The 23,664-nt window shown below is 52.6% G+C and overlaps 1 protein-coding gene across 4 annotated transcripts in view; it reads right to left on the bottom strand.

Annotated features, from left to right (window-relative positions):
* ADARB1 (adenosine deaminase RNA specific B1) overlaps nucleotides 1–23,664 on the bottom strand; it is a 137,322-nt gene that overhangs the window by 29,678 nt on the left and 83,980 nt on the right. For all 4 annotated transcript variants that reach the window (XM_045776895.2, XM_045776898.2, XM_087861853.1 and 1 more), the window contains exons 3-8: nucleotides 12,933–13,007; nucleotides 8,610–9,544; nucleotides 4,911–5,025; nucleotides 2,732–2,900; nucleotides 1,977–2,125; nucleotides 849–1,017 (exon numbers count right to left, since the gene is read on the bottom strand). In XM_045776895.2, the coding sequence (XP_045632851.1) occupies nucleotides 849–1,017; nucleotides 1,977–2,125; nucleotides 2,732–2,900; nucleotides 4,911–5,025; nucleotides 8,610–9,544; nucleotides 12,933–12,960 (1,565 nt within the window). In that variant the 5' untranslated portion in view covers nucleotides 12,961–13,007. The remainder of the gene's footprint in view (nucleotides 1–848; nucleotides 1,018–1,976; nucleotides 2,126–2,731; nucleotides 2,901–4,910; nucleotides 5,026–8,609; nucleotides 9,545–12,932; nucleotides 13,008–23,664) is intronic.

Raw genomic sequence — 23,664 nt, 5'->3', positions numbered from 1 at the left:
AAGCAAACGTGTCAGGTGGTCACAGTGGGTACCCGTGCTTAGCAGGGGAATGGGCCACGTGTGAGGAATCAAGTTCTGTGTACTGGAGGTTCCCTGACAAGGCCCATTCGAGAAATCAGCAGGAAGGCTTACAGACAACTGAAAAGGGCCGTGTGTGCACACATAGGCACGCCGGCTGTGACCGCTCTGGAAGGGCGGTCAAGAGCGCGTTCATGGTGCCACAGCAGGGCTCTGAGGACGGTTTCACATGCTTTGTACCATTAACTTTTTGCCATCTACCTATGTTACTTTTTTTTTTTTTCCAAGTAGACATTTGTTAAAAAATAAAAACAAAGAGCTACTGGAACTAATGCCAGCACCTGAAGAAATGAGGCTTTCTTTAAAAGTCTGGCTTGGACACATCCTTTCCTGAGAAACACTCATCAAGTAAATGCAAACAGGTGCGTCTGCAGCAGCCCCAGCCTCGCCGGGAGCCACCACCTGGCACGGGACGCTAGGGACACTCTGCACTCACAATAACCCAAAACGGCACCTCAGCAGCGAACAGGACCATTAAGGCGCCATCGGTGGGAATGAGGACACTCTTCCTTTTCTCTGGGAGCAAATTGCCTTAAAATGTCACTGGCTGAAGCACACGGACTCCCCAGAAGCCCATACATACGTGCAAACACAGAAGCAAAGCATGAGCGGCCCGGAGCCTGCGGTATGGAGGCCCCGGCTCGGGCCCAGCAAGGCGGCCCCCAAAGCACGGCACAGAGCCCCAGTCCTGCAGAGATCGCGGGGACACAGGAGCAGGAACCGCGGAGGAACCGCGCGCCTGCAGGGAGCCCGCGGGCGGGAGGCCTTACCGCGCCATCTTGTCGCTGCAGGACATGGTGAGCAGCCTCTCGCCCTGCAGCACCCCGTCCCACGTCTGGAGGCTTGCATTGGACCGCACGGGAATCGTGCCTTCGCCAGACTCTATTTTTGTCCGCAGCTGTCCTCTGGCTTTGCGGTTTGGATGCCTGTCCGCGGGTTCTAGGAGAGGGAGGCCGGGTGAGAGTCCCCGTGGGCAGAAGCCCCCTGTCCATTCCAAGTCTGGCTCATGGCCCTGTGCACATGCTTGTCCTCTCTCTAAGACAGATACACAACACGGTAGAGAAAACTGGGCAGGAAAAGATGTGACACCAACCAAATTCAAGAGAGCAGTCTCCACCAGGGGTTGGAGAGAAAGGGCTTCCATTTTAACCAAAATGATTTCTATCATTAAAAATGGGCCGAAGCAAACAGGACAAAATGCTAACATTTGCTAATTCTAGATGATGGATATTTGAGTGTTATATATTTTCCCTGCATTTTTAAATTTTCAAAAATAAATTACAGGGATGCCAAAATAAATGCAGAGAAAGCATGCAGGCACAAACAGACATCGAGGTGACCAGCTCTAGGTCACATGAGCATGTGATTTTCCAGAGTGGGTATATGTTGCTTCTGTAATCAAGGAAAACAATGTACTCAGATGCCGTATCTGAGTTGCTTCAGCTTGGGAGGAGAGACGAGGACACGAATTACTACACGACCGAAGCACGGACCTCGTGTGGTGATGCACCACGGCCCCTTTCTCACTCGTGCGGGCCTGCTTCTCAAATGCCCGCCACATCCCGCAGGCACACACGCATCAAATCCTAGCTCGTCCAAGGCCCAGATGCAGGGAGCAGACTGTCCAAATTTAAACACAAATCTGATTTAATAGCCTCACTCTAATTCCTTGGTGTCCTTAGTGCACCAGAGTCAACACGCTTCATTCGGTCAGGTTTCCTTATCAAATTATTCACTGAAAAGAAAAACCTCATGCTTTTATATATTCCTATCAGATCCACTTTCAAAGCTGAAGTTTTCAAGAAAAAGAAGAAAAGGGTATTAACGTTGGTTTACCCTTCTGTCTGTCACTACGTAACCCCGAGTCTCCCCGAGAAGCTGCCGGCTGAGTCCCATACCTTCCAGGATCGGCTCGTGTGGTGAGAAAATCCTGGCATCCCCACAGGGAGACGTGCTGATGTACAGATGGAACTGAACACTGTCCTTCAGCTTAAACCCTCCGCGCTCGGACTTCTGAAAGATGGATCTTTTTTGATCGTCTTTATTACTAGAAGGAAAAAAGTAGCAAAAATGAACTGTAAAGCTGTATACAGTCTAAATTTAGTCTGTCATAATTTACAATGACTTTCAGAGGCCACTACTTTCAACAAGGTACAGACGAGCTTGAACTGGGATGTTTACGTGTTGATGACCATTCACGCAGATAATGACTGAGTCCACTCGATAAGGACAAGCCATGGAATATGCGTGACCTTCCCTTCTCATTCAGGCCTTCGGCACAGAGGACACACTGGAAATGGCTTGGTAACGGAAAGCAGCTCAGACAGGTGACTAGAATGAGGGGCCCTGGTCCCCAGGCGGCGCGGCTCTGTTCACGCTCGCGCTGCACACACCAGAAGCACACGGTCCTGAGCACAGACCTCGAATCGACGGCCGCGTGAGCCGCAGGCACGTGTGTGCACACATATGTGGTATTCGCCCAACTGGATTTTGTAGCTTGAGCATACAGGACCCGACCTCATCGTTGCCAATGAAGTTACCATTTTAAGAATTTTTCAGAGATTACAGAAATGAAGGTTTTGCAATACATTCTGACAGGAGGGGCATGTTTTTTAAAAACAACTTCCTCTAGTTATTTACTTACTAAACTTACTTTAAGTAAAGCTCAAGTTGCGTGTAAAGAAATCTAAGCAAGGATCTCCGGGCTATAATTTCCGCATGGCAGTCATTTAGCGCAAGGCCACGATCACTCATGTACTCGCCATTGATGCACTTTGTCCCCGTGGAAATACTGACCACCTTGGCATCTTTCACATCTGTGCCTGAAAAACAAACGAGAAGTTATTCCTCGTGCCTTGCTGGGCTCCAGGGGCTCTGCCGTGTGTTCTCAGTGACTTCACTTTTGGGATGTGATAGGCACCCCTGCCCCCAATTCGTACCTGGGCAAACTCAGGCTCTGTGAACGGCCTCCCCCTGAGGACTCACGGTACAATGTTTCTGGGAAGTGAACCTCCCTCACTCTTTAGTCTACAGAGTCTAAACCTAAGGAAGGTATTTCCTCTGGACAGAACCAAGTCTTTCCTTGAACATTCCCCACCGGATACGGGGAGGGAGCACCAGGTAAAGGCAGACTAACCAGTCTACCAAAGCGTGAGCGAGGCTACAAGGGAGGGCGTACAGGCACCAGAGGGACGAGAGGGAAAGAGAGGCAGTGACCCGCGGTGTGTCAGTAAGGGCAATGGGAGCGAAACCATGGGCACGGGAAGCACAGCCACTTTGCCGGAACATCTGCCAACAGACCACATACGCCAGACACGGGGCAAGACACGGACACTGCCCGACGGTAAACCTCACTCGCCGTCAGCTACATGGCCGGCGTGCGCCCCGAGCGGCAGACGCAGCCCCGGGTCTGTTAGGCAAGGTTTCCACGTCATTCCCATAACACGCTCTGAGGGGCACACTACTCGTCTCCATTTTGCAGATGAGGACCCTGAGGCACAGAGGGGTCACGGCCTGCCCGAGGTCATTCAACCAGTGGGAGCCCAAGCTGCACCCGGCCCTCTGATGTCAGGGCCACGTGCCACGGGCTGCGTGGCGCTACCTGCAGGGCACACCGAGGGCACGAGCAGAGGTCCCAAGTGAGATGCACAGCAGGGTGCGACACGCCCGGGAGTCTGCCCCTCTGGGCGGGTGAGAAGAGCTGCATGGAGCGACCCAGCAGTCACTCACTCCTGCTGCAGGCGAGACACAGAACGTCACCCAGGGACACGTCATTCCAGGAGCCGAAGCATTCGCCTTTCGTCATGTGAAAAACAGCAGCAAAGAGAGGGGGCGGGGAGAACACAGGCACGGAACACCAGAATTACACTGAGAGCCAAGGCAACGTCCAGAGCACTTCCTCCTACCACAGACACACCCTCAGCTGCGCCAAAGTGAAGACATCATGCAAGAAAAAGCCGTAATTAAAACAGCACTCAGGTTTCCTCAGCCATCAAGGCGTAGGTCAACGCTGAGGATCATGGAATCACGTCCTGCCCGTGATAGGATAGAGTGCTACCTCGGGACGGTGCATTCGCCCACACAGAGGACTGGGGTTTTCTCCCTGGCTGGCAGGTGTAGACGGATAAAGCATTCCTAGCTCGCTAGCTCGCTCTCCAGCCTTAGAGTGCTTTCTGCACATGGCCGTCCAGGCTCAGAGAGCCAGCAGGGGGCTGAGTGGAGGCCCCAGGGCAGAGGGACCCACAGGAGCAGGGATCCAGACCTGGGCCACCACTGTGGCCTCCTATTCCTGGGAGCGGTCCACGGGCGGAGGCTGCTTTGCGTCCTCACCTCTGGGGTGCAGGAATGAACTTGGAGGTTCCTTGAGCTGGTGGCAACTTCTGGGTAAATTTAATAGGGCTCCTTCTGCTATCCTTAAGGGTGCTTTTTACCTGTGCATTTTCTGTTCTCTCTAGAGCTGCCTGTCTCCCGCACAGAAGTCCCACAGAAACTAGCTGGCAGCGTCACCACTGGTTGATAAGTCAAATGCGTCTCACTTGCAAACGAAGCAGGAAGGGGGAGGTGCCATTTTGCTGCACTTGTCCAGAGTCAATCAAAACCACTCACATGTGATTGCAGGAATCAGATATTAATAGAGTATGCTTTCTCCAAATAAGAAAACCTAGGTTAAAGAAATGAACATGTGCAGTTCCTATGTTTGCACACGGCAGGGATTCTGAAGGATTAGGAAAACGGCCCCATCAGTGTCGCAGAGATGGTTGAGGCCTGAGAGCACGGCCCCTCTCCGTTAGGTGTGAAGCGAGGCAGGGTGAAGCGCAACACCAACATTTTACCTGTTGTCATGACGATGCCGGCAAGAACTTTCCTGCGTGCGTGAGGAGAGGAGAAGTTGTCCGTCAGATCCCCAAACTTATCCAGCACCAGGCGGGCCACGGCATCAGCTAACACCTGAGGACCACAGCAGGGAGTCAGGGGTGCGGTCTGCACCTGCCCCGTGCACACCAACAAGGCTGACCCTTCAGAGTGGCCTTACACATGGCTTCTCTTCTGGAAAACCACGCAGGCAAATCTGGCAAACGCATTTTTGAGTGTGTGTGTGTGTGTGCATGTGTGTGCATGCTTTTTTTTTTTTTCTCCAAAACATTCCTTGGAAACAGAGGCCCCAGGAGCATTCGAGGCTCTGGCTGGAATCCTTCAAGAGTCTCACGGACAGGGACAGTCCAGAGCCCGTGCCACCCCTCTGGTCCTCCCATTACCGCGGCCCTCCCCCTGGACGAGGAAGCTGAGGCAGAGACCAGCCAGAGTGGCTTCCCCTGGCCACCTGCCTTGCACCCCCCATGACTCTGCACCCGGCTCTCCTAGCCTCCAAGGCCACACTCCCCGGAGTGACAGGGCTTTTGAAGGAAGTGAAAGTGCTCCTTTTCCTGACCACAGGAGGGTGGCCGTCCGCTCGGGGGCTGGCCAGGCCAGAGAACATGCCCCTCGAGTGTGACCCAAAACATCAGGGCAAGGGAAGGGGCAGCGTGAAGAGCTGCACAGCTGGGCTCACCACAGCCCAGGAAGCAGCACCGGGAGCTGGCACGGGCCTCTGCCGTAGACCCCATCCACACCAGACAGCACTGACGGCCACGCTGTCTGGGGAAGGGGTTCAGTGTGGCTGGTACACGGCCAGACCAGACAGCCTGCGCTTCCCAGGAGCAAACACATCTGTCTGGTTGTGGCCACTGTCTTATTTTCACAGCTTACAATTTATCTTGGATACAAGTGCTTTTGGGAAATGATGCCTGACGGGAGGTATGTGTGAAGAGCTGCGTCCTCCCAATCTCACACTTTCTTGACAATCAGCTACGTCTAGTGTCCCCAGTTTAGCCTGTAATAAAACACTCCCCAAATGGACAGAAACATCCCTCATCCTAAATGATGACTTATTTTGAAAAAAAACAAAAGTCACTAGGATTTCCTCCTCCTGCCGTTGTCTCAGTAAGTACCAAGGAGCCCCAGAAGACTGTGCTCAAGCCGGGGGTGGGGAGCATGGACAGAAGACGTGGGACGACAGGCCCCCCTGCACCCCAGGCAGGGGTGTCAGTGCCACATACGTGGGTGCAGGCGACACGGTGCGGAGGGGATCAAAGACGAAGGACCACATGTTCCAATTTACATAAGAGAAAAAAATCTCAAGAGAGGTCAAGGATAAGCCACAGAAAAGAAAAGCTTGTGTTTCATCAAGGGTTAGGTCTAGCTCCAAACCACCGAGCTCGGAGACACTCAGATGAAGGTCAGGCCCTTACGTGGACACTCACTGGTCAGAGGCAGGCATTTCAGCACCCAGACAGTTCCTCCATCCCTCACAGAGATTACAATCTCCTTCCTCCAGGTAAGGAAGTGACTCTCTCTCTATGTGTTGGGGGCAGACGTAACAACGAGAGTCACACCCATGCCCCCCCCCCGCCCCAGGCAGCACCCCTTCCCTGCAACAGCGCCCAGGAGCTGAGGGGCCCCGGCTCAAAGCTGGGCTCTGGGCTGACGGCCCAGTTCTGCCGCTCTAAAAGGGTCCAACACTGACGGAGGGCTCTGCACGCCTCACGTGGCCCACGACGTCTGGCTTTAAACCCTGCAACGCCACCATGAACACAATGAAGGCGAGAAGTTCCAAGACCAGAGACTCAAGGGCTACTCCAGGCAAGTGGTGAGGATGCTCACACCACCCCAGAGGGTACACCTGGGGACTTCCACTGCAAAGGCCGTGGGGCCCAGAAACCAAACTGCAAGGGCTCATTCTGCAAAGGCCGCCGTAGGTCCTCCAAGGAAAGTGTGGTCATATCCTGAGCTCCCGTGGGGGCTCCAGAGACACCACGGTGGGAGCACAGTGACAGACACAGGGACACGCCGCTTTACTGTCACAAACGTTCAGAAACTAGCTCCAGGCGCCCCCAGAACTCAAGCAAGAGGCCTGGGGCAGGGCTGAGATGACCCCTGCCTGCCTACCCCTCTCCTTTGGGTGGGATTCCCGGATGCCCCTCCCGGTGAGGCCCCCAGCAGAGCTCTGGTCTCTGCTCCCGCGGAAGTACAGGCACAGACCGGGACCTCTGCCTGCCTCCCTGCCACGGTGTGACCCCTCCACCCTGCAAAACCCAGGCATCAGGGGTTCCCAGCGTTTGACGGAATTCCAATCATCTCACACACGACTCTGCTGATGTTAAGGGAAGTCCGGTGGCACCAGACACTGCCTCGAACTCAGGCTGGAATATACTGCAACAAACAGGAAACCCGAAAATAAAAAGTCTCTAGGGAACCAGTGCCACAGATGTGTGAAATGATAAATGAACTAATACTCCTCTGAAAAATGTTCATAAGAGGTTAATACAGGACATGATTATTTGGTTCATTAAATACCTGTAGGATATTTCGAAAATGCTACTTTATACTGATGCCGTGTTTGGCTGCTTTAGGCAAAATAAAATAGTTTCTTCTTCTAAAATAGAAAAGTACTGGTCACCTCAGGCAATAGCACAGAGAGGTTACCCTAATTGTGTTCCAAGGCACCAGACAAGCTGTGACACTCCGGATTCTTCTAGAAGAAATACGAGCTGTCCCATCTAGCGACCTGGAGTCCCTACATTTTTTTCTGATCAAACCGGTACATAATTTATCTTCAACATCAATAATGTTTTGACAAAAAGGAAGAGAAAAGGGTGGTCAGAATTTCTCTCAAAAAGAATAATTTTTACACGTGGCCAGAAAAAAACTGGATTTCCAAGAAGAGAAGCAACGCATAATCAAAGAGTTGTAGGATTTAGGGCGCCAGCTACACGTTATCTCCCCCTTCGTGCTCCCCCTTTCGCGTGTAAGCCATGAGCCCACCCCGAAATCCTTCCTACCTTCACCCTGGTCTTATGGGGGAGGGTCTTTCAAGACCAAACAAGAGGGGCCGCCCACATGGACCCCACCTAGGACATTCCAGGTACAGGTTCCCGGGCACCTTGAGTGCCGCTGAAGGGTCCCCTTCCGTCCCTCACCCCTCTGCCCCTCCAGAAGCTCATGCCTGTTGTGGGGCGACCCTCGGCCTGGCCGGCCCCTCAGCCCTCAGTCCTGCTGGAGCTGTGAAACACCCACCCCTACCCACACTAGGGTTTCAGCTGCCAGCTGGCCGGACTCCCTTCTGTGCTCAGGATTCCCTGGTGAGACTGTGGGAAACACCGCTGAGCTGCTCCCACCACAGGCTGCTGCGGGATGGGGGGAGGGGGACTGTGTGGGAAGGGAGCCACAGGCTGCCATGGGACATGGGGCAGGGCTTGGCCTGGAGGCCGCTGACAGCACTGCTCTGGGGGATGGGGCTTCATGTGTCCCGCCCAGACGTGATGGCCGCGGACTGGCTGCCCAGCATGACCCACACGGGCAGGGCAGGACCGCCCAGAGCCAGACTTACCGGTGATGTTCAGATGGGACATCAACAGCGACCAGGAGAATGAAGCCCTGTCTGAAAGCACTGTCTAGACATGGCCACCGTTTCCGGCAACAGCAAGTTTCCTCACCTGCGGTAAATGTAACTGAAGGCCCTCGCTGGGGATGGGCTGGCGAGACGGTGTTTGATCCAAGTGCAAATTAAAAATGGTCGCCAGGGCGGACTGCGCAGCCCGGGCCTTGGCAAGCTTTTTGTTCCTGCCTGAGCCCTCGAAGAACTGGCCGTCCACCACCACGGACATGACGAAGCTCTTGGCGTGGCTCTCCCCGCTCTCCGATAGGAAGTCGTACTTGAGCCCCGGCCGCAGCTCGTTCAGGATCATCACGGGATTCTTCCCGCTCGGTGGCGGGAACGGCGGAGGGCCGGGGAGGGGAGGCTGTGCCAGGCTGGCGGGCGCCGGGGACGCCGCCAAGCTGAGGTCCCCGCTGGAGCTGAAGGAGTCGTCCCCATTGGAGCCCAGGTAGAAGGGCATTTCCGACCTGTCTGGGGTCTCAAAACCGTTGAAGAGCGTGTCGGGGAAGTCAGCCTGGTCGGACGTGAAGTCCGTGTTGGCCGACAGGGTCCTCCCCATGGCCAGGTGAGCCTCGGAGGCGTTGGGGAACTGAACGAAAGACCGCAGGGCCTTCTCAGCGGCGTGCAGCTTGGCCTTCTTCTTGGTGGGGCCGGAGCCCTCGAACACCTGCCCGTTAACTTCAACGGACATGACGAACAAGGGCGCGTGCACCGGCCCCGTCTGGGACAGCAGCGCGTACTGCAGGCCGGGCTTGATCTCGTTCAGCTGCATCAGTGCATTCTTCGGCAGCGCGGGCCCCGGCGGCCGCCTCCTCTTCTTCAGGCGGAACTTGGCGTGGCCATTGCTGCCCTCCTCCAGGGGCCGCTTCCGGCTGGCACCACCGCTGCCCCCGTTGGAGAGCGGGGCGCCCTCGCCAGGCCCAGGGGCACTGCCGTCCTTGGGGGGCACGCTGTCCAGACTGCAGCTTTCCTTAACATCTGTGCTGCTCGAACCTGCGGTGCCCAGAAAGAGTAACTTACAACGCCTTCGTTGCAGGATCTTGTAAATGCAAAATTTATAGATTCCTTTATCTCTCTTTGTAACTGGTTAAGTGATGTGTGCTTATACATTCTGCCCCTTGTTGTGTGTGCCCCATTCCACCCAAGAACTATCTCCTAGACACCACTTCTAGTTAGTATCACCAGCTGCTTTTGCATTAAAAGGTGAATCTTTTAAATAAATTTTTCCTACAAGAACATTCTGAAGCATCTAGAGCAGCTCTATCCAAGCTAATCAAAACGTGGGATGATAAACTAATCCTGAAAACTTCCTGTCAGTGCTGACACATGCCCCCTCCTCTCTGATGGTCCTGCTCTCGGGCTCTCAGGCTCTGGATGGCAGCATCTCCCAGAAGAGGGAACAGGATTTAAAACAGGCATTCACAAGCTAACCAGCCTTCAGGGTCTGACTATTCAAATCAATGTGTGCAGTTACTTGGTCTAGTCCATGAATCAATCTCAGGGAACGCCTTGTAGATCATGGGACTTGCTCGGGACTAGGGAGGCTATTTCTGAAGGATGCGGCTTCACTTCTAACACATGCTTACACTGTTTTCATGCTACATGGGGACTGATCACCTCCGAATCCTTAGTACATTCCATGATAAGGAAAAAAATACGTCCAAAAAGGACAAAATTGAAGCTCCAAACAGGTTACGACTTCTTAACCTTCTAAGCAAAGCCAGCGATTTTATTTTTTTAAACAAATATTTGATGGATTTACAGAATAATTTGGTTATCCCACCTTCTAAAGGTAGTTTCTATTGACAATTAATGAAGACAATTTTAAAACTCTAAAAGTTCATGGCAAAATACATAAGATTTTAATTTCAAAAAGGGAAATAAAAAAGTATTCACTCTTCCTTGTAAGTTTATCAAACTTTTTAAAAAAAAGAGAAAAAAATTCCTTGTCTTCCTGGTTAGTTTCCACAGGCCGTCTGTCGCATGAAGCGTGGGAGTGGTGAGCACAGGGCTCTGCAGCACCATCGGCGGGACCATGCTCTGAGACCTGTGACCGGCTTTCAGGCATCTACGGTTAGTAGGCAGAGTAACCGGTGCAGGCGCGAGCGGTTGACAAGTGTCCCGGATGGGGCGGCCCTAGAGTCCCTCTGCTACGGCATCTACACATAGACGCTCGTGACGCTGGCTGAGCAAACGGACAGCTCTGTGGACACGGGAGGCTAAACGGGACAGAAAGTCTGGGCTGACGGCCGCCAATCCCCAAAGTTCAAGTTCTCGAACTTCCAGGGCTGAGATGTAAAGACTAAGCCTACTGAAGCACGGCCCCCGGGAAACAGCGTCTGTGCCGAGGCAGAGGGGAGGCACTTCTGATGGCTCTCTGCCCAAGTCAAATACTCCCCGGGGCTCCCACACACACCACTTCTCCCAGTTGACAAAGCTGATGGAATGGACACTAAATTTTCATTTATAACATCCTCCAGCAAAAGCTCGATAGGTTACTCCTTTCGGTGCTCAAAGGAAACAAAGGTTAAAGGGCAGAGCAAGACAGAATTTAGGTTAACACATGAGTGAGAGCGGCACACGCTGCACGACCCCTTACGCCCTGACACTGGTGCCAGAGAAGATCCCCAGCACGGAGGGTCAGGCCACGTCCGCCGTGCACACCTGCCACCATGCACACACAGACTTGGAGACAAAGGCTGTGCTCTGGGAAATAAAGCTAAGCGGCACTGGGGTGACAGTGATCCCGAGACTGCAAGGAAAACAGTTCACACCAGCTCCAGGTTGTCTTCGCTTCTGGAGTGCTCAGACACTGCCCAGCTTGCATCTAATCACAAGGGCTACCATGTAAAGCAAATCAATGTTAGGATTAGAGAGAGGCCCCACTGCCACAGCTCGCAAACACACAGGGCATGCTGCTTTATTGCACAAATGTGAATGCAACCTGGTAAAACCTTCCATTGTCTCTGAAACGACAGAAGCTCTAGGACTGCCCGCTACTGGCAGCTGTGGAACCAGCATTCATCTTCCCGCAGAATCACTCAGAAGATCCCTTTATCTTGGTGAGGAACCACAGGGTCTACACACCGTGAACTTTCCACCCAAACCCAGGGACGGCTGCCACGGACGAGAGCCCACAGTCCTGAAAAAGGAGGCTTGGGGGGCAGGTGCTCACACAGTGCCCAAATGGGGGAGCGCATGGGCAAAAGTGGCCGTGGCGAGTGGAACTGACCTCCCAAGGAGGCTCTGGCAGGGACAGCAGCCTGCAGGAAGCAGAAGAGCTACAGCCCTGCTCGTGCTTTCTCAAGCCGCCGACCACCAAAGAGAATACTTGCTGTGCGGTCTGTGTAACAAAGGCCGGCCCACTGCACGTTCCCCACAGCAGAGCCCGTGGAGCAGCCCGCGGGGCAGCAGGGCTCTGCCAGTGAGCTGCTGGGTGCTCGGTGGCAGACAAGCCCAAGGGCAAGGCCTCAGCTGGTCGGTTTTGGGGGAAGTCACAGGGAGATGGACTGAACTCTCCTCTAGTGATGGCTGACCGCTCTCAATAAGATGTCACTCATCATTTAGACCTGCGTGTTCTTCCATGGGAAGCACCGAACACAGACAAGTGAGAATGTACACGTATACATACATCAGAAAAATCGTGCTTTGTTGTAATTTCCCCACTAAAAGCTCCCAACTACTGTGGGAGCCTTTAAACCTTACTCAAATGCACGGCTATCGGGAACTAAAGATAAAACAGAGGACAGATGTTCGGGGAACTTCTTTTCCCAGAGAACACCGCTGCAGGAGGGAAGCTGTGTGCCTGAGAGGACAGTGTAGGACACAGAACGGGCCCAGCAGTGAGCTCTGCTCCACAGCAGCTCAAAGGCTTGTTGAAGTCTTAGAAACAAGATCAGCAGCCTCCTGGGAGCCCCCTTCCCTCACAGCACAGGGAGAATCCACCGTATTTACAGGGGAAAATTTAGGTAGTGTTATCCCAAATGACCAAGTACTTAAATCAACCTTGAAGGGTATTTTAGATTTGCGCAGATGAAAATCTGGTCACCAGTAGGAGACCACGCTGTGACATCACATGAAACCATGCAGCTCTGTGGCAAATGCGTCTGGAGGCATGTGTTTTCCTCCAGGAACACACACGGTGGCCCGAGAGTGACGGACAGTCCAGACACACGGCTGTAGGAAAATGCACACAGCAAGTCCCAACACCTACTGTAGAGAATACATCAGAAATTTAAAACATGTCACTGTTAATGGTATAGGAAATACTGTAGGAAAAAATCACTTTCCCCAAATTAGTCTCATTAGAAAGACTGACAAGAACACTAAGGTTTTAACGGAGACTTAGCTACGTGGTACTACACGATAGGCCAGGTCTTACTCATGTTTTCTTCATCTTCTGTATCCATGGCAAAGTACTTCTGAGGGCTTCTTGACTGGCGGAGACGGTTTCTGTCTGAAAGACAGCAAGAAAACAACGTTCAGGGCGCCCGTCACATGAGCAGATGAGGTCAGCCTGCTCCGTGGGAGCGAGTAGGACATTACTGCAAACTAAAGAAGAAAGTCATGAAACAAGGATGGTTAGGTCTGATGTCGGGACAGAACATCTGCACGGCCCAGGACACCGAAGGACCGCCAACCAGGGCTGCGCTGTCAGGAGGGATGGCACAAGGGGGAAGGGTCCACCCTGTGGCAGGGGCTGGGCCCTGGAGGACAGTGAGGACAAGGATGTCTCAGAGAGAGCTCTCCCACTGGACGGGACCAAGACGCAAGTCATGACAGAAGACGATGGAGCCACCCACACGCCAGCCCACCTGCCATTTGATCACTGCTCGCAGGACTCTGGTCTGGGTTACCGACTGAAGGCGCGGAGCAAGAAGAGCCGGGACTGCACACAGGACTCTGGTCTGCGTTACCGACTGAAGGCGCGGAGCAAGAACAGCCGGGACTGCTCGCAGGACTCTGGTCTGGGTTACCAACTGAAGGCGCGGAGCAAGAACACCCGGGACTGCTCGCAGGACTCTGGTCTGGGTTACCGACTAAAGGCGTGGAGCAAGAACACCCGGGACTGCTCGCAGGACTCTGGTCTGCGTTACCGACTGAAGGCGCGGAGCAAGAACACCCGGGACTGCTCGCAGGACTCTGGTCTGCGTTACCGACTGAAGGCGCGGAGCAAGAACACCCGGGACTGCTTGCAGGACTCTGGTCTGGGTTACCGACTGAAGGCGCGGAGCAAGAACACCCGGGACTCTGGTCTGGGTTACCGACTAAAGGCGCGGAGCAAGAACACCCGGGATTGCTCCTTGCTGCTCTTCTTCATCCAAAACAGCGTCTTGTGTGGATGCAGCTAAAGAGCAAGCAACTACCCCAATCGGATCGAAAGCCTTCGCAGTGTAGGACGTCTTGTCTTGTTGGCAGGAGAAACCACAGGAAATCCCCAAAGAACGACGACTCCAATTTTCTAATTATTAACAAATTTAATGGTCACTTCTTCCTAAACACTGTGGCTGTACTCTCCAAGACTGTACTAATACATAAGCTGGAAAAAAGGACCCCATCGCACCGCAAGCAAGGAGAAGATTACAAATGCAGCCACACTTGCTTTGTGTACAAACGAAATTTATAAGTCCCTGAAAGGCAAATTCAGTGCTTTTAGGAAAATGGTAACTAAGACGTGCTAAGTCATGCATATGTAATAAATCTCTCTCATCTATCTAAAACGTATATAGTTTTTATCACAATCATTTGTTAACAATATTGACTCTCAATGTATACATGGCAAATCAGTTGCTAAAAGTTAAATGAGTTTCTATTTAGAATCCTTTATTCAAGGGGCACCTGGGCGGCTCAAGTGGTTAAGCATCTGACTCTTGGTTTTGTCTCTGGTCATGATCTCAGGGTGATGAGATTAAGCCCCGTGTCAGGCTCCATGCTCAGTGGGGAGTCTGCTTGGGATTCTCTCTCCCTCCCTCTGCCCCTCCCCCACTGCACTTGTGCCCACTCTCTCTCTCTCTCAAATAAATACATACTTTAAAAAAAATAAATATTATCTAAATAGCTGATTAAATTAAGGAATTGTTCATCATTTTAGGTGTGGAAATAGTACTTAAATATTAGTGAGACATACTGAAGTATGTAAAGATGAAATCATAACATCTGGGATTTAGTCTTATAAACCAACCCAGCATGATGGGGGGAAAGCAGATGCTGTCTGGATGAAACAGAGGGGTCAAGGTTGGTATGCTCATGCTGGCTGATGGGCATGTGGGGGTTCATTTGTAAATCTGCATTTGCATGTTTAACATTCCCATTATGGAAAGTTTAAATAAAAAAGTAACTTCCTTGAGGTCCGAAGTGGGAGGGAAGACGTGGTCATGAGTGTAGAAGTCCCACACGCCCACGGTGAGACACAGGTGCTCTGAGGAGTCCGTCAGCGGGACGATGGGTGCTTGGGTGCTAATCGGAGCCTGGAGGGCGGGCCAGCAGGGGCACACCCTGAAGCCAGGACTCAGGTGGCAGAGAGGAAAGCGCAGAGCTGGTGCGAGACAGGCAATCACAAAGCACTTCAGAGAAACCCAAACTACTACACATACAGCAAACATCAGAAGGGCTCTGAAGGGTGAGGGAAGAAGGCAGGCCCCTGGGGGCCTGGGAGTGCATGGCCGCGAGTGCCCTGCGTCTCCTTTCGCATCATTATCCCAGCCAGGGAGCTGAAGACGCCGGGCAGCAACAGCGGGCACAGACACAAACAACACAAGAACAGCTCTTTCGGCCAAAGTCCAAGAGAGGGACCTGCCAGCCACACGGGCAACCGATGGAGGGGACCGCCCGACTGCAGCCGGATGCCACCCTCCCAGCTGCAGCGCAGAGTCAGGGGGACACTCGGGGAGCCTGTCACGAGGTGCCGAGGTGCCCATGTCATCCCCACTGGGGCTGTCAGGAGACCACGGAAGAGGCGCACACCTGTGAGCTGGCAGCAGTGGCCCGGTGGGAACCTGGACCCCACCACAGAGAGCGGTGCGACGCACAGTCAGTAGGACACAAGGGTAAGTAAGATTCAGGGTCCTGTGACACAGTATGCTCAGGTTTTGATCAAAATCATTCATCATATTGAGAGCCACGAAGATCCCAACTGAATGAAAACATACAGCCAGGAGACGCCACCCAGAGAAGTTAGACTCACTGGAGGCAGAGTTTCAAGCAGCCGTCATAAAGCACTTACTAAACAGCTTTCGTCATCAGGACGGTGTGGAATTGGCGAGGGACAGACATGCAGATCACAAAAAATTGTTTTTAAATGAACATAAGTGTTTACAGCAACTTTATTCACAATAACCCAAAACTGGGAAAAACCCAGATACCCTTCAACGGGGGAATGATTAACTAAAATGTGGTCCAACCACACCATGGAACACCTGTGGTAATAAAAAGGAACAAACTACTGATACACACAACAACCTGGACGGATTTCCAGAGAATCAGAATGAGTGATAAAAACCCCAATCTCATGGTCCTTTGTATGGACCAATGTACAGTCCACTGGTACAAAACATTGTGGAAATGAGAAAACTGTAAAATGGAGAAGAGATGAGTGGTTACCAGGGCTGGGGGAAGATGTGGGTGTGGCTATGAAAGGGCAACGGGAGGGATCCCTACGGCGCTGGAATGTCCTGGAGCTTGACTGCATGGAGGTCGGCACCCCTGTTGTAACGGCACACTGTGTAAAGCAAGCACAGGTTCTCCTGTTATCTCTTCTGGCTGCATGTGAAGTGACATGATTTGAAAATAAAAAGTTAAATTGAAAGTAGACACAAGGCACACTAGGTAATGAACCACTAGCCGGTGTGCTGAGAAGGCTGGCTTCTCCGGAGGTCTGGGCCGAGGAAGAACACGCTTGCAATGATAATGACGGTGAGTCTGAGCCCCAGGACGTGCCTGGCTCTAGCACAGGTCACCTGACTCGTAGAGCTCACCTTGTTTACCTGCTCTTACATATTAAAATTCTAAAAAAGGACATAGAAAATGTCTCACAGTGGAAAATAATCAGGCTGTGCACGGTGGCGTGTGGGTACATGCATATTAAGAATGGAAGCCAGAACTCTCTTGCAGAGCAGAAGCCAACATTTTCAGCTTCTACAAATGCCGACTCTGCTAGCAAAGGTTATAAAACAGCAAAACAATGAACGAAGCAGTGCAGAGCACTGCACTAACCATTTCTCTTTCATTCAGGAAAGCACTTCCTATGGCCTCAACTATAAACAAGTAAGAATTAAAACCCCGCAAAAAAATCCCATATCCAACAAAATTCCAGGAACAGCCAACTAAAGAAAAGCTTTCTTTGACAGCAATATTCAAATAATTTCCCCAATGCAGTAGGAAGTAAGCTAAACTGGGGGCACTGGAGTGTGAAAAGACCCTTCATGTTGGCATCGGAAGACCTGGGTTTAAGTCCAACTCCGACCAGTTATGAGTCCAACTCCCCTTTGTTTAGGAGAACTAGGCAAGCTGGTTCGAAAGTTTACGTGGAGAAATGAGCCACGTGAACAGTCCCGAAACTGAACGAGAGCAGCAATGAGCAGGGCTGGCCCTCCCAGACTGGACACGGTGGAGCGCTACCACCCAACACAAGGTGCGCGGCTCGCGGACTGACCAGCGGTGGGACAGCTGTGGAGACGGAGCTGTAGCAAGCACACCTAGAAGTCTGCTGTGTGGACACAGGGGTGCCCCGGGTCAGGGACATGCACTTCCTAACACATCGCACTGGACACTGGGTGACCACATGGAAGAACTGATTGCAAATGACACCATTCAACTGGCAGTGTTTTCGTTTTAAGTGGACGGTGGTCATTATTTGTACCTTTGTAGATGTTTATCTGTCGTAAAAGAGCGTAACTTCCACGGTGCCCTTTTCCCTCCACCTTGGAGAGCGAAGCTGTACACGTTCCTACCCTTTCACGCCCGCCCCTCCCTTAGTGAAAAGAGATTCTGGAATGAAATATAAAGGACATGACTTACTTATTTTAAAACTGTGTCAGAACTTAAATATTTTCTATTGTGTTGCTAAAAATTCTATCATTAGGAATTCACTAAAAAGGTATAGATTAAAAAGTGCTTAAGATAAGGAGTAAACTTGGTTAAAATTACTAGCAATTATTGGATTTTATCCATTTTATTCTCAAAACAGAATGGTTTTAAGAAAAGTTTTACATACGATTTGTGACTGCTACGGGATTTATTTTTAACAGCCACACACTGCAAATTTTTAAGAAGAGAAGTGTTTAAATGGAGATTATTTGTGTTGATACTTTACTATAAATCAAGTGACTTGTTAAATCTAGATTAATTTTACATCCATAACAAAAATAGCAAATGATGATTTATTTAATAAAAGTAACTGAAATGTAAAATTCTTTTATCATTTGAAGGAAAATAATCTGAAATTCAACACCTTCATCTAGCACCTTTAGAGAATAAACCTCATGATTTGTATTTTTTTTAAAGATTTTATTTATTTATTCGACAGAGATAGAGACAGCCAGCGAGAGAGGGAACACAAGCAGGGGGGAGTGGGAGAGGAAGAAGCAGGCTCCCAGCGGAGGAGCCTGATGTGGGGCTCGATCCCATAACGCCGGGATCACGCCCTGAGCCGAAGGCAGAAGCTTAACCGCTGTGCCACCCAGGCGCCCCCATGATTTGTATTTTGCTTTCACTATTACATAAACAAAATAATACCCTTGGAAAAGGAACAGATGAACAGATAATGGAACAGAACAGAGAACCTAGAAATAGAGCCACAGAAACAGGGTTAATGGATCCTTGTCAAAGGAGCAAGGCGATCAATGGAGCAAAGATCATCTCGTCAACGAGTGGGGCTGGAACAACGGGACGTCCACAGGCAAAAAGTGAACCTAACACAGACCTTACACGCTTCACAATTAACTCACAATGGATCACACACTAAGTGCAAAACTGTACAACTTGTAGAAGACAACAGAGAAGAAATCCTAGGGGACCCTGGATAGGACGATGACTTTTTAGATACAGCACCAAAGATACAATCCAAGAAAGAAGGAACTGATGAGCTGGATTTTGTTAAAACTTGAACATGGTGTTCTGTGAAACACCATGTCAGGAGAGTGAGAAGACAAGCCACAGACTGGGAGGAAACATTTGCAAAAGACGCCTCTGATCAAGGACAGTTATCTACAATATATGAAGAACTCTGAAAACTCAACAATAAAACACAAGCCATCTTTTTAAAAATGGACCAAAGGCCTGAACAGAGCAGACACACAAGTGGGCAGTAAGTAAAGCTGCCCCACGTCACAGGTCACCGGGGAGCTGAAAATTAAAGCAGCGATGACACCGCTGCACACCTACGAGAACGGCCACAACCCGGAACACGGACACCGGCGAGCGCTGGCGAGGACGTGGCGCGGCAGGAGCGCTCACTCACGGCGGCTGGGAAAGCAGAGGACGCGGCCGCCTCGGAAGGCGGTCTGGTGGTTTCTCACCACACGGAACACGCTCTTCCCACGCGACCCCGCGATCACGCTCCCCGGTGTTTCCCCAGAGGAGGTGAGAACACACGTCCACACAAAAACCTGCACACGCACGCTTACGGCAGCGTCACGCGTAACTGTCACACTCGGAAGCCACCAAGGTGCTCTTCAGCGGGTGGACGGACACCGGAACTGTCCATCCGGTCAACGGGAGAGTATCCAGCGCTGAGAGGAAATGAGCCGTCACGCCACGAGGAGACACGGAGGGACCGTAAGCGCGAATCGCTAAGGGACGGGAGCCGGTCTGGGAAGGCCGCGTCCTGTGTGACTCCAGCGACAGGACTCTGCGGCGAAGGCACGGCTGTGGAGACGGTGACGGGTCCGTGGCTGCAGGGGTGGTGGGGATGAACGAGTGACTACGGAGGCTTTTCAGGGCCGTGAAACCATGACACCGTAATGGTGGATACACGCTTTCATACGTCGGGGCAAAGCTGTAGACACACAGCGCGGCTCAGCTCTGGACTCCGGGCGGTCACGGTGTTTAAGTGCAGGTTCATCCACAGTGACACACACACCACCCTGGGGGCAGAGAGACACAGGGGAGGCTGTGTGTGGGCGCAGAGGGGGCGGGGGACCTCTGCCCTCCCCTTAATGCTGCTGTGAACCTAAAACTGCTCTAGACCGTGAAGTCTTCATCTTTTTAAAACACAGAGCGTAACGACATTCGTTATGTTACCTGGGAAATACTGGTGAGAAGTGAGCCTACTGGATCAGAGGAGGAAAATGCCGGGAGGACGCCTGGCAGCAAGTGGACACACAGAATTGGTGGGTTCAGTGTTACATGTGCAGGTCACCAACACCTGGTGGACAAACCGGCAGGAGCAAACACCACAGACAATTTATCCTTTGCCGTCAGACAAAAGAAGGGAGCTGGCCACATGGTCGAGTTGTGGGTCTGGATTCTCCCCTCACCCACAAGCCGCAGGCTGAGGGCAGCGGTGCCTGGAAGCAGAGCTTGCAGAGGGCGCCCAGCAGGGACAGCGCTGGGGAGGAGGCCTGGCTCACAGGGGACCTGGCTGGGGCCTCTGACATTTTCCGGATGGGCTGCAGGTCTGGTAGTGGTCCCACCCACGTAAGTCTATGTGAATCTGTCACAGCAGGCCTACCTGTCCTACCTGTCCCTGCATGCACACAGCAGGTGCTCAAGCATGGCACCTACAGGCACCCTGGTTCTTTCTTCTTTCTCCCTGTCCCCCGAACATCCCAAGACCACCTGAAGACCTGCCAGCTCTTCTCCCAAAGTAAGTACCAAATACACCAGCCTCCCCGCCTCTGTGCTGCCACGCGCACCAGGCTTCTGGGGCCAGGGCCCCTGCGCATCCTCCCTGTGACACGGCCACTCCCGCTCCTGGGATCTGATGTCGCCCCCACACAGGAGCCGGTGTCTTAACCAGGTGACCAGGAAGTCCTCCAGCACATGAGCACTGCATTCGCAACCACACCCACAGGCTTCCCCACAGGCTTCCCCACAGCCCAGTGGAGCCGGGAGGCCACCTCTCCCCACAGAGGGGACCGCCCTGGCCCCTCTTCACTATGCCCGACCAGGGGCTTCCTCACCACCCTGCCAACTGCTTTTCAGCATGGGGCCCTGGGCTCTCAGGTCACCGGGCCTGCCACGCTCTTCCCCCAGGTCACCACAGGCTGCCCCTCCTCACAGGCCACCTCCTGGGAGAGGTCCTGCCACTGTCCTACCCAGGGCATCACCCTCCACCTCCTTCCACTCATTGAAGCCTATGATCTGCAGCCTGTCCCCCTGTTTGTCACCGGTCTCCCCCATCCCCCCACCGGGCCTCCGGGCCTCCGTGCCTCTGGTTGCCCAGCATCTGCCCATGCCTGTGGGGACAGGCCCAACAGGTGAGCCTGAGCTTCCACCTCTGGTCCTTCTCCAAAGCCCTGCACCTGCACCACACGGGCTTGCCTCCGCTCAGACAACCTACACAAGCTCCCAGCTGCTTAGATGTCCCCGCCTCCAGCTCCTGCCCCCATCCCAGAGTCTTTACTTGCTGCCACAGCTGTTCTCCCCAAAATAAGGCACACTGTGCTCTGAGAACCACGCACACCCAAGACCCCCACCTGACTACGACTTGGAAGCATGATGTGCTGATTTCAGGTCCCATTCCCTTCAATGTTTGCTGCTCTAATGAGGGCATGTGTTGATCTTTGCCAGAAGGAAAGACGCAGGATTTTATCAATTTTTCCTAATTTATAATTTTTACTGAAATGTGCCAACTAGATGTCAACTTGCGCAAAAACAGACGAGCGACTGTTAACAATCCAGACCTTATTAGAGGACACAAAGCCCTGAGCCGCTGAACCGGGCCAGATTCAGCACGGCAGCATCGGGAGACAGCTGCCCGAGGAGTTCCCACACCCGGGAGCCCTGAGCAGGAACCAGGCCAGCAGCAGGCCAGCAAGCCCAAAGCAGACGGTAAGAGCGGACATAGCCAGGCCAAGATCAGAGTTCCAAACTTCCAACATGTTTCTGTTTCCTTGCTTCCACTCACCAATAAGGACCCACTCTCTCGGGCTTTCCTGATACAGCCAAGAGAATGCCCCCCTGCATGTGTGACTTCTCCTCCCAGACAGAAGGCAGGTGAACCCCACGGTGGCACGCTCTGAAGCTCACGACAGCTGGAGCTGGGGCTGCCATGGGCCTGGGAGGCCAGTGCTGTGGCTGCCCCCCCCCCCGCCCCCGGCAAGGCCAGCACCTCCCACAGAGCAAGGCCCAGCCTCCCGTCCCCCTAGCGCTCCTCTCTGGCCGGACCCTCCCTTCCCACCAGCCGTCATAGCCAAATCTCCGTATCCTCCGTGCTTGCGACACTCGGTTGGGCAGCGCTCAGCAAAGTGCTGCTTGCTGTGGGGGACGGGGGTGTCCCCAGCTAACTGATCACATCTCGACTACTGTCTCTGCCTCCATTAGCAGCTTTCCTTGAAACACATCTAAACTTAAAAACATACTCACTTACCTCTCGATCCTTAAATCAGAAACAGCTGTAAACGAAGCAGCTATAATGTGGTTACTACTGATGTGAGAGGTTATCTTCTGAGTACAGTTCATGACGAAGAAATGTCTTCCCAGCAGCCATTACATGGCTCTTAGATGGGCTATAACTGCCCTGCTGCAGACCACACTCCACCAGAACCCACTTGCTCGTGGCCTGCGGGACGGCCACTAGCTGGGGTGACAGTCCCAGTGAGCCTGCTTCAAGTTCTAGCTACACGGCCTCAGGCAAGGTTGTGTCTGGTCAGTAACACTCACAGCCCGCGGCCAGGGAGTGGGCGCCCAGCCCAGGGCCTGCACGCAGCAAGCCCCGTGAGCGCTGGCTACTGTCATCGGGACAGCGGCGCCGCCGAGCAGGGCCAGCCCAGCGAGGGCCTCACGCTCAGGCTTCTCCACGTGCCGTTGCCTGAGGCTGCTTCTGTGACTGTGATCCTTGGGTTCGCTCCGCACACTAGGGGACAGTCACTGAAACACTGGATATTGGGACAACAGCAGACAAACGCAGGGGGTTAATTGTGTCCACGCTCCAAGTCCCATGGCAGATAGGAGAAACCTCGGTTATTGATACTCTCCGGGGAATTAAAGTAATCTACCAAGAAATGTATTTTCGAAGTCACGTCTCAACCTCCTTAACCTCAACTTAACCTCACCTCAACCTCTGACCTTCCAGGAGCAATCGCTGAACTCCACGCCTGACACCACAGTGACTACAACACCAGAGGGATGAGACCAGAGTCAGGAGAACACTGACCCCAGCTAAGCAATCAGGCAGCCAACAAAACCCGATCTTACTTATGATAAAAGCCCATCATATTATGAGTTAAAGTCCTATGCAGGAAGATTCCAGTAAACCAGATTTCTAGACACATAAACTCTAGACTCTTCCCCTTCCATGTAACCCATTCACCAGGCTGAGCACTGGGGTAGCCGCACGGAGCAGAGTGGCTGGGACTGTCTATTGCTCAGCAAGCCCGCACGCCCAGGGGCAACCAAGAAGACACAAAGCCCAGCACCAGTCGGAGGAAGCAAGTGGGTAGGGAGATTGTTGTGCCCACAAACACAAAATAGCAAGGCAACTTGCTTTGGGGCTCAAACAGCCTGAGCCCCGCTCCTCCCCCAGCCCCTGCTCCACTCCCTGTGGGTGGTGGATGTGACGGCCGGCTCCAGCGGGACGCCTCCAGGAAAAGCTGACTTCTTCCATCTGCTCTTGCTGAGTCCCCTGGATACATGGCTGTGCATCTCCCTGCACATCCAGGGACTCGGAGGCCCCCATGTCAGAAGGCAGCACATTCTAGATGACCCTGACGGGAGGACTCAGTGGCCTCCCTGTGCCAATCTACCTGAAAGTAAGAACCATGTCTCCTCAGGCAATCTTTCAACAGCCTACTACAGTCAATAATATAAGGACAAATACCTAATTTAAAAAAAGGTAAACAAACAGAAACAAAACTTATAAAAGAATAAATGTAGATGGGCTTGATAAGCTTTTTCATTTTACCCGTTCGCTGTAAGTGCAGAAAGATGTCAGCTGTCAAACCATCAAGGAGTAT

Source organism: Ursus americanus, chromosome 4 (genome assembly GCF_024610735.1).
Source record: "Ursus americanus isolate L20-20 chromosome 4, mUrsAme1.1.p, whole genome shotgun sequence".
Taxonomy (NCBI): Eukaryota; Metazoa; Chordata; class Mammalia; order Carnivora; family Ursidae; genus Ursus; species Ursus americanus.
The sequence above is the reverse complement of the archived record's forward strand: the minus strand, read 5'-3'. Positions and strand labels throughout refer to the sequence as shown.